Source organism: Podarcis pityusensis (genome assembly GCF_964106645.2).
Source record: "Podarcis pityusensis genome assembly, chromosome: 5".
Taxonomy (NCBI): Eukaryota; Metazoa; Chordata; class Lepidosauria; order Squamata; family Lacertidae; genus Podarcis; species Podarcis pityusensis.
In genome coordinates this window covers 22048281-22064078 of record NC_138032.1, presented here as the reverse complement: position 1 = coordinate 22064078, position 15798 = coordinate 22048281, and the positions used below count along the sequence as shown (strand labels likewise).

General features: G+C 44.4%; 1 protein-coding gene across 1 annotated transcript in view; it reads left to right on the top strand.

Moving 5' to 3' along the window:
* MME (membrane metalloendopeptidase) overlaps nt 1-15798 on the top strand; it is a 60755-nt gene that overhangs the window by 38370 nt on the left and 6587 nt on the right. The window contains 6 exon segments of the mRNA XM_081007939.1: nt 220-323; nt 1674-1732; nt 7680-7696; nt 7698-7800; nt 9369-9502; nt 12156-12221. Of these exon segments, the coding sequence (XP_080864065.1) occupies nt 220-323; nt 1674-1732; nt 7680-7696; nt 7698-7800; nt 9369-9502; nt 12156-12221 (483 nt within the window).

The following is a 15798-nucleotide window of genomic DNA, read 5'->3' as shown; positions in this document are numbered from 1 at the left end:
CTATTTATCTACTTGCACTTTGATGTGCTTTCGAACTGCTAGGTTGGCAGGAGCAGGGACTGAGCAATGGGAGCTCACCCCGTTGTGGGGATTCGAACTGTTGATCTTCTGATCGGCAAGTCCTAGGCTCTGTGGTTTAACCCACAGCGCCACCCATGTCCCTAGTTTTTCCCTACCCTCCAGCAAATAACACGAGCATTTCTCTCTCTTTCCTGTAAGCTGCACTACAAAGAAGAAGAATATTTTGAGAACATTATTCAGAACTTAAACTTTAGCCAGAAGGAAAGGCTGAAGAAGCTTAGAGAAAAAGTGGACAAGGAAGAGTACGTATTTAAATGGTTTACACTGTGAATGCAGTACTTAAAAAATAATAATAATCTGGTTCTGGCTATTTGCAAAAGTGGCACCTGTTAGTAGCCAGAAGGGTTCATCTTAACTTCATGTTAAAGGAGATATCTTTGCCTTTGCACCAGGTCTCATGATTTTAAAACAAAGTTGGGGAATCTTGAATTCTATTGCTAGTGTGACAGCAATCAGGAATTGAAATACTATACCTCATAATTTCTTTGTGTGCACTGTTCTTATTAAAAGACTGGAATGGAAAACTCTTGCAGGGAGGGCAATGCACACATATTCTCAGGATCAATTCCCCTAAACTGTCCCCCCATTGACCTTAACTGCGCTTCAGTGGTATGTCAGCACCAATGTGACCTGTGATTAATGCTAACTCAGGTTCCCACTAAACCAGAGCTCCTTGCAAAGGTCCAGTAGGAGTAAAACTGAATCCATGTGCTAGGGAGCAGCGTCTGTCATGATCTATGGGCATTTGTTAGCATGTCGGTAGGGAGCCTCCATGGGTGCAGTGGCCTTCAGTCATGCTGCCCACCCATTTGCCCAGCTGAGCTGACAGGCAAACAAGCATACCAGGGAACTGAATGCTGAATCAGGCTTTCAGTCTTCTATCAGTATGGTGTAGTGTATTCCTCTATGGCACCCATTCATTTCAATGAGACTTAAAATTCATGAGAACATGCCAGTGGGATTTTGTCTCCTGTGACACATTGTGTCAGTGTATCCAGCTGTTAACCAGAAGGTTGGTGGTTCGAGCACACCCAGGACCCCTGCATTGTAAGGGGTTGGACTAGATGACCCTCAAGATCCCTCCCAACTCTACAATTTTATGGTTCTACTTTACTGGGTGGGGGGTTTCTTTTTTAAAATATGAGATTCAGATTTAGAGAGATTCAATGCCTTTCAGTTTTCTCCTCTTGCTGATGCCATCCAGTGCCAGATTTACATATAAGCTAAACAAGCTATAGCTTAGGGCCCCACTCTCTTGGGGGGCCCCATTTTTTAAAAAAACAACCTGGATGTACATTTCCAAAATGTAAGATAAAAAACAAATAAAACAAAACCTACATATAGCAACAGTGCTTTGTGTTGTGTAGGCTCCTATTTGTTATGTGCAAATGGCTTTAGATACCTATGAGGTCCATAAATTACCATATAGCATATATTCAACACAAAAAACAGTGACAATTTGTTGTTGACAAAGGACAGCTGGACATATAAAGGGCCCCATTACCTTCAGGAGCTTAGGGCCTCATCAAACCTAAATGCGGCCCTGATGCCATCCATCATCAACATTTCCATGTCTCTTCAATTTTTCATAGGTGGATAAGTGGCGCAGCTGTCGTCAATGCCTTTTATTCAGCAAGCAGGAATCAAATTGGTAAGCTGAGTCTCTCTTAGAAACACTTTCTGGCCATGTGGTGAGAAACGGGTTATTTCTTGTCCCCTGTCTCAGCTCAGATCAGGTCAGAAAGTGGACTTTTTCACTTGTTCATCTCTCTGGTTGTTTCAACATGGTAGTTTATTCTGCTTTCCCAGTGTTTCCCTAACTTTTGATTTCTGCACTCTGTTTGAGCTCTCACACAATGTAAAAGCCGCTTCCAGAAATATAGCAGAGTATAGCACAAATTTAGTATCCATTTCTGTGTTATATGCTTCTGGGGGGAAATATCTTCGCCGCCCCCCAAATAACATGTGAATGAGCTCTAAACTCATGCTATAATCCGCTATGTTTACAGAAGCGGGCTTTACAATATGTGAAAGCTCAAATATAATACAGAAATTAACAGTTAGGGAACGACCAGGGAAATGCAATAAATTGCTGTAGGAACATACAGATTTATGCTGTACTGTAGTGTACAATAACATCAGGGACTCCAGCTCCCATCAGCTCCAGCCGGCAAGTCCAGTGGTCTGGGATGATGGAAACTGTAGTCCAACCACATTTAGAGGACGTTGCTACACCATGCCATACTATAATTTTGGTGTTGTGTGTCCTTGACCTGCAGCAGGCAGTCTTGTTATCCAAAATGCTGTTCTACTATAGACGTTCAAAAACATGTTCTGGTTCGTAATTTCCTTGGTTTCTGGTCCTATTGACATTGGCCAGATGCTTTAAAGATGAGCTGCTTTAGCAAAGGAAGCATCTTTTTCATTCTTGCTTCCTTTGGAAAATATGAGAGTATCGACTTGACACACTCAACAAAGCACAAATCAAGTTGGAGGGGGATAATTTCAAAGCATTTTACTGGAGCATGTGCTTTTGCTGAATTAATCTATTGCTTATTTATTTTGTATTCATTATACTGATGCAGTCACTACCGCCAACTCTCTGGAAGAATGGGGGAAGCCTGCAGCCTGATTCAGTGCTGGACTAAACTTGCCTTTCCGTTTTATTTGCCTCATTCTTCCATTGAAAAAAAGGGGGGATTTCTGTTCATTTCTCTGGATAAGGGAAAATTCCAAGTGTGGGAGGCTGGCTTACTTACTTACAAACAAGATGACAGGGGTGGGGTTCCCCCTCCCCGATGCTTGGAAAGAAAGCATCAAAGTTCTCTGTCCCTCTGCAATATGTTTTCTCCACAGACCACTAGTATTAAAAGTAATATTTTAGCATAGCCCTCTATACATGAAGTGCCTGTGAACCCAGAAGTCAGCCATGTATTTATTATTTACTGCTCAGTTTTATTTGTGAGATATAGCTTTACTTTGTTTTAATATTGCATTTAGTTTTTATCTAGTTTTGAGGGAATTTTATTGAATGTCATTGTTGCTTTTTTATTTTTATCTAAAACACTTAGACGTTATTATTATATTATACAATATAAAATTAGGATAGACAGTCCGACAGACGGGCAGACAGACAGACAGACATAGAAGAAAAGCATGAGTTGTGACCCTGCAGTCCTTGCCCAGTAAAAGTGAAATTCTTTAATGAATTTTTCTGGTTTTAAGCTAAGCATTCAGCCAGGTTCAAACCAGATTGCAAGTCTTGCATGTTGAACTTTCATAGCAGGGGTGTAAAAAGAATGATGTCAGTTTTTGTGCAAGATGACCTTGCCAGCAGTAATGCTGAAATGAAAGTGATGGTTTGCAACTATTCTGGGACCATATTTTCACACTTTATTAACACGACAGAAAGTGGAATTTACCCTGAACAAGGACATCTGAGTTCACTGTGATGGACTTCTTCTTTTTCTTTGGCAATTACTCGTAGCCGAGTAAATTTGTCTTCCATGAACAAAGTTTTAACAGTAAGTCTGTAAGTGACTGTGGAGGCCAATTCTGGATCCACAGGTCCTTCCACAGTGGGGATATAGGTTTCTGGGTGGGAGTTGATTATGGTGAGAGTTTGCCAAACACACCTTCATCTTAGTACGTTTCTCTCTTTCTCCCTTTCATCCTGAGTTGAGTGTCTTCAAGTCTATGATACGTTTGGTAAAGGCTGTTCTCCAGCTGGAATGCTTGCAGGCCAGTGATTCCCAATATTTGTAGACTTGCCTTGAGAGAGTCTTTAAACCTCTTTTGTTGACCATCAGCATTACACTTTCCATTTTTAAGTTCAGAATAGAGTAGTTGCTTTGGAAGGCATCCGAACAACATCGCCAACAAAATCCTACACTGATTCTTCCATGCACCAAATCTAGCTGCATTGGAGTCAGTGAAAATACCTATGAATGGAGACAGAATCAAGAAAGTAAAAGAGTCTAGACTAGGGATGGGGCAGAAATTCAGTTCAGTTCCCACTGAAAGGTGAATCTACCTAATTTGCACTTCCTGAAACAAGTGAACCAAAATGAAGCCATCCTTTAAAATTCACAGTTCTCAGAATTTTGCAATGCAGTTCTGCAGTCAAGGATTAACTGGGACAGGAAGTCTTCTTATACTCCTTCCTGTCCTGAAGGACTCAATGGACATTATGTGTGGACAGACTCTGTCTAGGTCGGACCTGAAGGTACTTCTCCTTGGAAGCTGCCACATGCAATTCCGGGGCTGACCATATGAAGGAGCTGACCACAGATCCCAGCAGCTCCTGACGCTTCTTCACACACCAGTTTTAGGCCTCTGGTGTCATAGGCCTAGAGCTGTTTTCTTTCTGAAGAAGAACAAGCAGAATATCTTGCTTGAAATCATGGCTAAGTGAGGACAACTTTGACACAGCTGTGGGAAATTCATCCTAGTCACAGTTGGTGTGAAATCTGATGGACATTGAGGAAGAGAACTTGGCCCTGTTGGAATAAGCTGAAATAGGTTGGAATATACTTTAGGTCAAAATGAAGCCACAAAACTTTAGACAGCCATGAAGGGTTCTAGTGCAGCACAGCAAAATGCCGTGCTATGCAGAAGCAAGACAGAACGAAGCAGCACATTAGCAGGAATGCTTACTCATCCATTAACAAAAAGAGTTAGTTCCACCGTGCCCACATTCAGTGCATAAATATATTATGGCAAAAGTCTCTGTGGACATACTCAAGTTACAAGAATTTAGGAAATTTGGATTCTATTCCTGGCAGTCTTTAAATGGGCAGCCGGGAAAAGAATTGCAATTCCCTCTTCACAGCTATATGGCTCATGGATATGGGCAAATGTTTTACTAGTTAGGAAGGGGGAGCCTCATAGGAATAATTCTCATCTCTCTGGCATTGCTTGAGATTGCTCAAGTTTTGCAAATGTTATAAGCAAGCATTGGTTTGCTATGAAGTAGCTTAGAATAAACATCTCATCCATTAGAGTTGCATTTCTCTAACAGAGTTAATAGCAGAACGTTTTGACACTTTCAAGGGCTGCAATGCAAAGTGAAGCAGTTCATAAAATTGCAAAGGAAACACAATAAGCCTATGTGTAGGGAATGGTGTGTTTATTTTTGTGTGTACTTTTACCCTAAACCAATGTGTGGTGGAGGTAGTATGGGATTTAACCTCAAGTCAATATACCGTAATTTTATTCCCTGAGGCAATGGTCACCTTCTGTTTTTCCTTGGTAAGCTGGGTTGCGCTTGCCAATCACAGTCTACAATTTGTAAAAACCGTGGGAAATGGAATGCCTCCATGGTGTATTGTCACAAATTGGAATCAGCTCCCTTTCCTATCTAAACAACCAACAATGGCAATACCCTAATTTTTGGAGGGCCACAAGACAACAGATGGTTAGCGTGACCTTAGCAAAGGGTTGGACAAGCCAACAGTTGCTGGCTGCAATATCTGGACCAGTTCCTCTGAGGGTTGGGTGATTACGGAAGAAACATAATAGGTCCTGTTAATCAGATCCTGGAATTTCAGCTTGAAGCATCGGAGGAAAACTTATGCGAGCTATGGGACAGGAGAACTGCAATTTTGGAAAGCAGGATAGTTGGAAACAAAATACAAAACAAAAGAGTAGGCAATAGGCTGAGAAGTGGGGTTGGAATCTGGGAAGCAGTGGCGTAGCGTGGGGGGTGCCAGGGGTGCCAGCCGCACCGGGCGCAACACCTGGGGGGGCGCGAGTCCAGAGGGAAGGGACAAGCAATCGAGGCTTGGTTGGGGTGGGGGGTCGTCGTCTCCGCCACTGCTTCTGTTTTCCGCTGCGCTGAGGCGAGCTGGGCGCGGCCAGGCATGCAAGCGCAGCGCGTGGCCAAGCGCTGCAGCCTGGGGAGCCGGCGCCTTAGCGCCTCGCCGTCGGCCGCGCAGCCGTAGCCCAAGCTCGACAACTCGTGGAGGGCGCCTCTCTCTCTCTCTCTCTCTCTCTCTCTCTCTCTCTCTGCCTGGAGGGGAGGGGCTTTCCCTGCTCTTTGTTCCGTTTGAGCAAACACAGCAACGAAACAGAGCTGGGTGGGCAGTAAGACCATGAGGCAGAATGCAGGAAAGCAGCCACTTCCTCTTTTCAGGTTTCCCTTCTCCGGTACCTACCCACCCACGTTTATTGCGAGGGAAATCTAGCTGACTGCAGGGAAGGGGTTGGGTGCATGTAATGTGTGACAAAGGCATCAGGTGTACGTCTTGGGTGGAAAGGGTATAAGGGTGGGGAGGTAGAGTGCATTTAAAAAAACCAAAACATTGTGGATTTAAACAAGGAAAATGTAGCATAATCTACTGTTTGTAAGGGCCCTTTGGGATTGGTTTTACCCATCTCAGACAGTTAGCTCATAGTGTAAATAAAGATGGCTGTTGTTTACATTTTTTTAATAAAAGCATCAACAACGATCCTTTTGCACGGTCTGTTGTGCTGTGTTGCAGAACTTTTTGCAGTTGCAGGATTAGGGATGGTGTTCTGTGCTACAGTGGCGTAGCGTGGGGGGTGCAGGCTGGGCCGGCCACACCGGGCGCAACATCTGGGGGGCCGCGCTCCACGGGTTAGGGGGCGCAAAATCCACGGGTTAGGGGGCGCAAATTACTTGCCTTGCCCCGGGTGCTGACAACCCACGCTACGCCACTGCTGGGAAGCGGAGGAAACTGAAAGGAAGGGGAGGGATGGAAAACTCATGTTGTTGAGGGGAAACAGAGGGAAAACCACACCCATGGCTTATGGACAGGAGAGCCATTGTGCTCTAGGCAAGAAAGGAGTGGGTGGGCTTTGGAAACTGATGTGCCCTGAACCTGAAGGCCCAGAAAATAGCAACTGTTTCAGCATCATGCTGACTTAGGGTAGAAGGGCACATCCATAAATAATATGACCTTGTGGTCAGTGCAGATCATGTAGGTAAAAGATAGTATTGGACTCCATCAGCTAGCATGACCATAGACAGGGATAATGGGAACTGTAGTCAATAACATCTGGGGGGGGCACAAATTCCCCAGCCCTGCCCTGGTATGTCTCTCTCATTTTCATAGGAAAGACTTAGGGAGGTATGCAGCTACCGTGTCCCATTAGAGCAAGGATTTCCTCTTGTACGTGGGGGTGTTCCCACTCTCTTCCCCACGCATATGCTCCCCAAATGTGCTCCAGAGGTCCAGAGAGTTGATTTGGGGAACTCCTAGAGCAGGTTTAAGAGGCAGGTGAGGAGAGGAGAGGGACAGAAAAATCCTTGCACTAATTGTGACATTCAATTACATCCTCGCACCATTGGCCCTACCTGCAGGGGTCACATAATTCACAGCTGCCCCCCCTCCAGCCTTGGATGGCATCATGCAGTTGGATCCCATACAGTTGAGCGTGCATTTGAAGGGCATCTGGTGATCAAAGAGCAAGACAAATCAGGTTGAAGGGGAAGGAGAGGTAGTTTGAATTAATCAGCCACACCGTTGGCTAAAATTTCCAGGGTGTTTATTTAATTGAGCTTGTGTTTTTGCAAATAGTTTGAGCTGGTACAAAAGATTAACTTGTCATCTATGGCGTCATATCTCTTTCTGCAGTCTTTCCTGCTGGCATTTTTGCAACCACCTTTCTTCAGTGCAGCTCAGCCTAAATCCTTGAATTATGGTGGCATTGGCATGGTCATTGGGCATGAAATCACTCATGGCTTTGACGATAACGGTAAGAAAGAGAAACTCATGTTTCACCATTGGTATTACTTTACCCGATCTGTATGGTGCATGGAGAGAGACAATCCTGATTTAATTTAATCAAGCCCTGTTTCTTGTGTGTGGCAGTGTGCTTTGCACCAGAAAAAAATATCTCTATTATTCGTTTCCCAGGGGCTAAGGGTGGCTTTACATATTACCAGAAGCACCAATTATTATTATCTCGTAAACAGCAAGGCCCTTTCTCCTGTGCTTCTTGGCATTTCTTGCATTAACATGATACTACCCATAAAACAGGGATGGGAACCAGTGGTCCCTATATATTGTTGAACTCCAATTCCCATCAGCAGCAGACAGCATGGCCAATGACCAGGGATGAGGGAAGTTGTGCTCTAGCAACCTCTAGAGGGCCATAACTTCCCCACCCTTACCATAAAGCAAGAACCAAAGATTTATGCCAGCAACATAACATTTCATCATTCACAACCAGCACCTTATTAACAAAGCAGCTGAATGAAAACATCAGTCACGCCATGATGCCAAATATTCCTCTTTCCCCACCCCCCCTGCACCTTTCCAAGAGGGATGATCTTGTGGTCCTGGCCAGCCACTGAACCGATTCCAAAGGAACGGTGAATGTGCAAATGGCAGCTTCCTGCCAACCGCTGGATGAGCACATCATTGTCTGCATTGGGAAACATGCTTGATGAATGTTAAGGTTCCTGAATCAAGCAGAGCACCTGGCTGGAATCAGATTAATCCATCAGAAAAGTCAAAGACCTTCATATTTTGTCTGATGTCACCATACATTATGATATAAAGGTAAAGGGACCCCTGACCATTAGGTCCAGTCGTAACCGACTCTGGGGTTGTGGCATTCATCTCGTTTTATTGGCCGAGGGAGCCGGCATACAGCTTCCAGGTCATGTGGCCAGCATGACTAAGCCGCTTCTGCTGAACCAGAGCAGCACACGGAAACACTGTTTACCTTCCCGCCATTTATCTACTTGCACTTTGATGTGCTTTCGAACTGCTAGGTTGGCAGGAGCAGGGACCGAGCAACGGGAGCTCACCCCATCGCAGGGTTTCAAACCACCGACCTTCTGATTGGCAAGTCCTAGCCTCTGTGGTTTAACCCACAGCGCCACCCGCATCCCTTACATTATGATATAACATTATACAAAAAGGATTGGCGATGGTGCTGAAAGTAAGTGGTGCTTGAGTCAAGCACTGCACATTCTACTGATGTTGGCTTGGAAGTGTGTGCTCATGGTGCAAACTCTTGTTGCTAGGCAGAAGACTATCACTCAGTAGCAGATCCCCATATCTGACAATGGCCATGCATGCTGTGGCTGTTGGTATTGGAGTTCCAAAACATCTGGAGGGTAAAAGGTTCCTCAACCTGGTGTGTACGATCCTAAATTCAGTCCTTGGGACTTTAGCTTGAGGTCATGGAGAGCCTTTCTGAGTAGGCAATATTGTTCCATGGACCAATAGTCAGCTACAGCACAAGGCAATTTCATATTTTCAGTGTCTTCAAGACTATCATTGCAAATTTCTTATGTGTATATTTTATTTCAGGTAGAAATTTTAATGAGAATGGGGACCTTGTAGACTGGTGGAGTCAAACATCTGCAACAAATTTTAAGAAGCAGTCTGAGTGCATGGTAAACCAGTATGGAAACTTCAAATGGGATCTGGCTGGTGGACAAAATGTATGTCCCTTCTTTCTTATTGAAATGCTTACATTTGAATGAACATTCTTTTATTTTATTAGATGAAACATATCCCACATGGTAATGGAGGGAGATGTTGAGAGACTGAATAGCTTCAAAAGGAAACTTAACCATGTGAACAAACCTGCTGGAGGCCAAATGTAGTTTCTATTACTATTTGTATATTTATTTCATTTATGAATTCCTCCCAATGAGGCATCTCAAAGCAATTTACAATATAATGGCATATATAAAACAGTTATGTAAAGGCAATTGCATATAAAAACAATTAACAATTATAAGTCTAATACCAGGTTAAAACAACAGGTCAGGTCAGGTTCAGGACAGGTCCCAATTGAGATAAACATTTTTGAAGACTTGTTGAAAGAGGAACATATTTAGCAGGTGCCAAAAGCCAATAGAGAAGGCAGCTGTCTGTTATGCAATGGAAATTCCAAATGGCAGGTACGAGCACACTCAATGTCCAATTCCAACATCCTGCTGATTGGACATCCAGATAGAATGGTACCTGCATAGGATGGTACCCTAACCTTTGGTACCCTTTCCTGCAAAAAGCATTGCTTGGTTAGGGTGAAACAAATTTTTTAGGTATCCTGGTCCCAAGCTCTGTAGGGGTTTGCAAACCAGTGCCAGTACCTTGAACCTAGCCCAGTAGCTAATTGGCAGCCGGTGCAATTCATTCAGTAGTGGCATGTTGTGACAGTAGTTGAGCCACCACACTTTGCACTTCCATAGAAGAAAGACATGTGCATAGGTGCAAATAACCCCTTACATTTAGATGACTTGTATTCCTAGAGGTGCCTTTGCCAAGGTTCACAGATAAAGCTGAAGAAAAAATGCTGCGGTTCAGATATATCATTAAATCATGGTCTAGTGTTATGTCTGTGAGCTTTTGGTTGCACATTAAGCCCTCCCATCTCATCTTCCTGTAAAGCCAGGATAAAGAGATTGGCAGCATCCACTGGGCAAACCTCTCTAGGTTATTCCATCACTGAGAAGTATAGAAGTATAGGGTGACCACTAGGAAGACGATCTTCTCAGTGATGGAATAACCCAGAGAGGAGATCAAGGCACTTGGAGCAGGATCTCTCTAGAGGATAAGTTTCAAATAGGTATATGCAGGAGAAGGCAATCTCACAAGTAACCTGTTGTTGTTTAGTCATTTAGTCGTGTCAGACTCCTCGTGACCCCATGGACCAGAGCACACCAGGCACTTCTGTCTTTCACTGCCTCCCGCAGTTTGGTCAAACTCATGTTGGTAGTTTCGAGAACACTATCCAACCATCTCGTCCTCTGTCGTCCCCTTCTCCTTGTGTCCTCCATCTGTCCCAACATCAGGGTCTTTTCCAGGGAGTCTTCTCTTCTCATGAGGTGGCCAAAGTATTGGAGCCTCAGCTTCAGGATCTCTCCTTCCAGTGAGCACTCAGGGCTGATTTCCTTCAGAATGGATAGGTTTGATCTTCTTGCAGTCCATGGGACTCTCAAGAGTCTCCTCCAGCACCATAATTCAAAAGCATCAATTCTTTGGTGATCAGCCTTCTTTATGGTCCAGCTCTCACTTCCATACATCACTACTGGGACAAGTAACCTAATCTCAAGCAATTAAGGCTTTTAAAAGTTAAAGCCAGCAGTTTAAATTGTACCAAGAAATGAACTGGGGAGCATCAGGTGTGATATAGTTGAAACACCCAGTCCCAATCAATATATTCCTGGCCCTATTCTGGACCAATTTCAGTTCCTAGACTATTTTAAGGCCAACACACACAGCAATAGTCTGAACAGTAGGTTTCCAGAAAGTGTGGCCTGCTCATTTCTATCCAGTTATGGTGGTTCCTGGTGTATCAGCCAAAGCGAGTTAATTTAGAACAGGAAGCAAAAGCTTTCAATCTCCTCCTCATGGCCTCTCTGAAGGGAGGGAGGAGAGGGGAATGTGCACGAGTCAAAGGCTCACTGATAAAGCTCAGGCTAACTGCTGCTTGGGCACGTAGCACTAAACAATGGTTCAGTGTTGCATTCAAAGAAAGCCAATTTGTGGCTAATGGGACGTGTGGATCCAGAATTGGCCTTCACAGTCACTTACAGACTCACTGTTAAGACTGTGTTCATGGAAGAGAATCTTATTCAGCTCCAAGTGATCGCCAAAGAAGAAGACGACTCAAAATAGAAAACGACAACTACAATCAGTAATTCAGAAAATCCTGTTTTGCTGAGGCTGGGGGTGATTGGAGGAAGTGGTAGCAGATCTCCCATGAAACCAAGACTCTTCCATAAAGGTCATGTCATGTAAAGTCTCAGTGAGGAGGGTCACATCAAGGTAAAAGACGGGTTCAGGATAAAGTAGCTGGACTTGGCAAGATGCGACCAGATACAGTCAGGCCTTAACAGCACCATGGAGAGCTCCCACTGAGCTCTGCTGGTTGTAGCTCTCCCCCTGTTGACAGTCATAGCCCTCTGGATGTTGCCTTGTAGACTTCATATTCTACATTTCACATCTAGATGGTTGGGAATAATCCATTTTCTGACCTTCAAGCCATGACTCATTGTTCTTCCAAGAATTTCATTCCGCACTCAGGCAAAAAGAAAAAGGATAAAAAAGTTAGTAGCATTTTCATTTCTTCCTTTTTCTCTGCAGCTCAGCGGAATCAATACCCTTGGTGAAAACATTGCCGATAATGGTGGCATCAGACAAGCATACAGGGTAAGAAATGCCCATTTTCTCTTACTTCATATGATTGTTAGTTGGTGCAGATTCGTTAAAATGTTGGGTTGTTTGGGGTTTTAATTTTTTTAAATATATATATATATTTATGTGCCGCACAAGCTGCTTTGTTAAACCCCTGAAGTTTAGTTACCTGGTCTTCAGGGCCTAATCTGTACTCATAAGAACATAAGGACTGGACCATCTTGTCCAGCATCTTGTTTTCACAGTGGCCAACCAGATGCCTATGGGAAACCCTCAAGCAGCACTTCAGTACAACTGAACTCTCCCTTCTTATGTATGTTTCTTCCCTTCAAGACTACAACCCTCATTTCCCGCTTCATCTCCAGTCTCCCTCTCCTCTCCCTGTCCTTCATTCTCCCTCTTCAATAGAAAACTTTAGAAAGAAAGTTAGGGAAGGAGAGTTAGGGAATTGTAAAGCACTCTGTGATCCTCAAATCAAAGGTAGTATCCAAATTTAATAAATATCTATTCATTTATTGCATGTGCCACAATTCACCTGTTTTCCTGGGAGGAAGGTCCAGTGGCTGGACAGGGAAGGAAGGCAGGGAATGGGAACCTGTGACCCTCCAGACATTGCTGGACTAAAATTCCCATAATTCCTAACCATTGGCCATGCTGGGTGGTGTTGATAGCACTTGTGAGTCCAACAATATCTGAACCAGATTCTCCATCCCTGATATAGATGTTCCAGCAACTGGGGTGAGGAAAGGGTAGATTTGGATCTACAGGTGGACCTCTGGGTGATCTGCAGTAGATCAACAAGTGTTTTTGACCACCAGTTGATTAACAATAGCAACAACAAAATGACTCCTCCTTTGCCCTAAAAAACCCCACCGTTGAACACAAGAAAACTTGAGGTGATGACCCACAGTAGAGTTTTGTGTTGAGGAACAGTGAGTTCTGTTGAGTTCTGGTACTAAAACAAAAGATGCCACCAGGTTCCTGGCCTCACAGTTCTTTAATTCTAAGTGTGTAGGTTTGTGCTTTTGCATCAAGCTCTGGTTCAAGGTTCCGGGAGAAAGGAGGTAGCTCCTGCAAGCCTTCAGTCTGCCTAGCCCTGATTCAAAGCAAGGGTGAGCAGCACAGTGCCCAGGTGGCTTGTTACAATACTGAAAATCCTAGATGTTTTTTAAAAAAATTATAGTTGGTTGCATTTGTAAATTTGCAAATGCAACATAAATCATGAGGGGAGAAAGGGGGGCAGAAGCCAAATGAGTTATGCTCCTCTTTCCCCATTGCCTCAGAATTTCCACATCCATTTATTGGCAACTCATTCATACCATGCCTCACACTTTCTGTCCTTCTAAGCTACAATTATGCTTCTTTTGTGGGATTTGGAACGCCATAAAACAAAATCACCAAACGTAATTTTGATGAGTCAAATCAATAGGGTCCCCTATTGTTGTCCAAAAATGAGGACTATAAGAGCCAACTTCTTCTTCTTCCTCTTCTTCTTCTTCTTCTTCCTCCTCCTCCTCCTTCTCCTCATTATCATCATCATCATCATCATCATCATTATCACTATGCTTGTGGAAGTTGCTTTTAGGCTTTGCTACTTCAATTCCAATTCCATGTAGACTTGCTGAGACCCTTCAGAGCAGACTTCCTCAACCTCGGCTCTCCAGATGTTTTGAGACTATAATTCCCATCATCCCTGACCACTGGTCCTGCTAGCTAGGGATCATGGGAGTTATAGGCCAAAAATATCTGGAGGGTCGAGGTTGAGGAAGCCTGCTCCAGAGTATCTAAATCTAAAAAGCAAAATTGTGTGGGTTTCTCAGGAAGAAATGAGTTGCGTGGCTATTCCCTCCCCCCCCCCCACAGGTGGAATAAATAAAGACACTGGACACAAACGTTTTGGTTAATGGGCGAAAATGGCCACAACTTTATTGATTACAGGTAAGAAGGGTATTGGCTTTAGGCATTGGCCCCTAACCGACTATCCGGTCTAACCGGGAAGGGTTAAACACCAACAGGGGGAGCCCCCGAGATGCACATCCCTAGGTGCTCCCCAAGGGGTTACTGCTCGGGAGCGCGCTTTAGGCCCTAGCCTCCGTAGGTTTCGGACGAGGCGTCGCCCCTCGGAGTCCTTTAACGAACTACCCTTCAAGCATTGGGGGAGGTGATGGCGTTCCTCCCCCCCAATCTCATTTGCATGACAATACCCCAGCCAATGCCTACCGCCAAAACCGAGGGAGTTGTGACGATTTGCTACGAGGTAGGCGAAAAAACCAAGTGGCTCCGAAAACCAGCCAATTAGCCAAATGGAAAAACTCCTACCAGGCCCCTTGCGGCGACCAGCCGAAGCCCATAGCAAAGTCAATGGCAAAACCTAAAGGGCGGGTGGGTGGGAAACCGCGTCAGCTGCAAGGGAGAAAAGGGGCAAGCCAAGGGCTGCCCCGACCTTAAGTGGCCTCTGGAAGGCCCGCCCCTGCCGCCAGCCGATTGGCTGGCGCTGCGGGGGATGCAAATTAAGGGAATCCTTGCTTCCCGCGAGGCTGGCGCCAGCCTTGCGGGAGTGTGGGCGGGGTCGTGAGCCCGCAACCCCCCCTCCTCCTGAAGTTTGGTAGTGGCATTATGACATTTCCATAAACTAAACTACATGCACACAACTCAGATTTGACATGAACAAGAAACAGGGTGGTATTCAGCTAAGTTTTATTCAGAGTAGACCCCCTTAGCATGAATGGACCTAACTTAGTTGTGCGTCTCGGGAAGAATGTTTCTTAATGAGGTGGGAAGCTTGGACTTTCACTGTGGCGTTAAGCAAGAATTGGGCAAATGTTGTGGTAGGTGAATAAATAGTGCTAAAAAATAAGGAAAGCAAATTCTGTCTGTGAAATACAGTTCTGATGTGAATCTTTCTCAAGGGCAGCCATGGAAAAAACAGTTCCTCCCTTCTATTCTTGTTATCTTAATTAAGAGTACAGAACACACAGTAATTATTAGCCCAATGTCCAGGACAAAGTACATTCTAGTAAGAACCACACTGTCATTCTTTGCTTGTACTGAGATTATGGCTCTTTTATCTTTCATTTACGTTTTTCAGAAGTTTTCCCAAGTGCGTAGTCACAGCAAAGCAAGATGAACTATCCCAACATAAGAGACATAAAAGCCATCTTCCTTCCATGTGGTTTTTATACTAGTATAATGTGATTCCACAGCATACAGGAAACCATTTTTACTAATGGGTCCCAGTGCGTTGTGAGTCATGCGATATCTTCCGCAAGGGGAAACTGACTTGCTTTTAAATTTCTCTTTATACTGTGCTGGAGGAGTTGTGTGGCATCCACATATATTCTGAAGGTGGCACTGTGCCATCTTCATGCTCACGTTGTGATCCCTGCACTCTGAAGAAGCACCCAGCAGGGATGAAGTATCTGCTCATCAGCTGATGAACACAGCTGTTTTGGAATGGTCATATTGCTTTCTTTCTGTATGTTCTGTTCTGTAACTTCCTGCTGAAATCCCATAACCTTTTCATACCATGTTGTCTCTGTCTTTGTCCTGCTTTCTTTGTGCTATAGCCCACCCCCACCCCCCTGGCCGACAA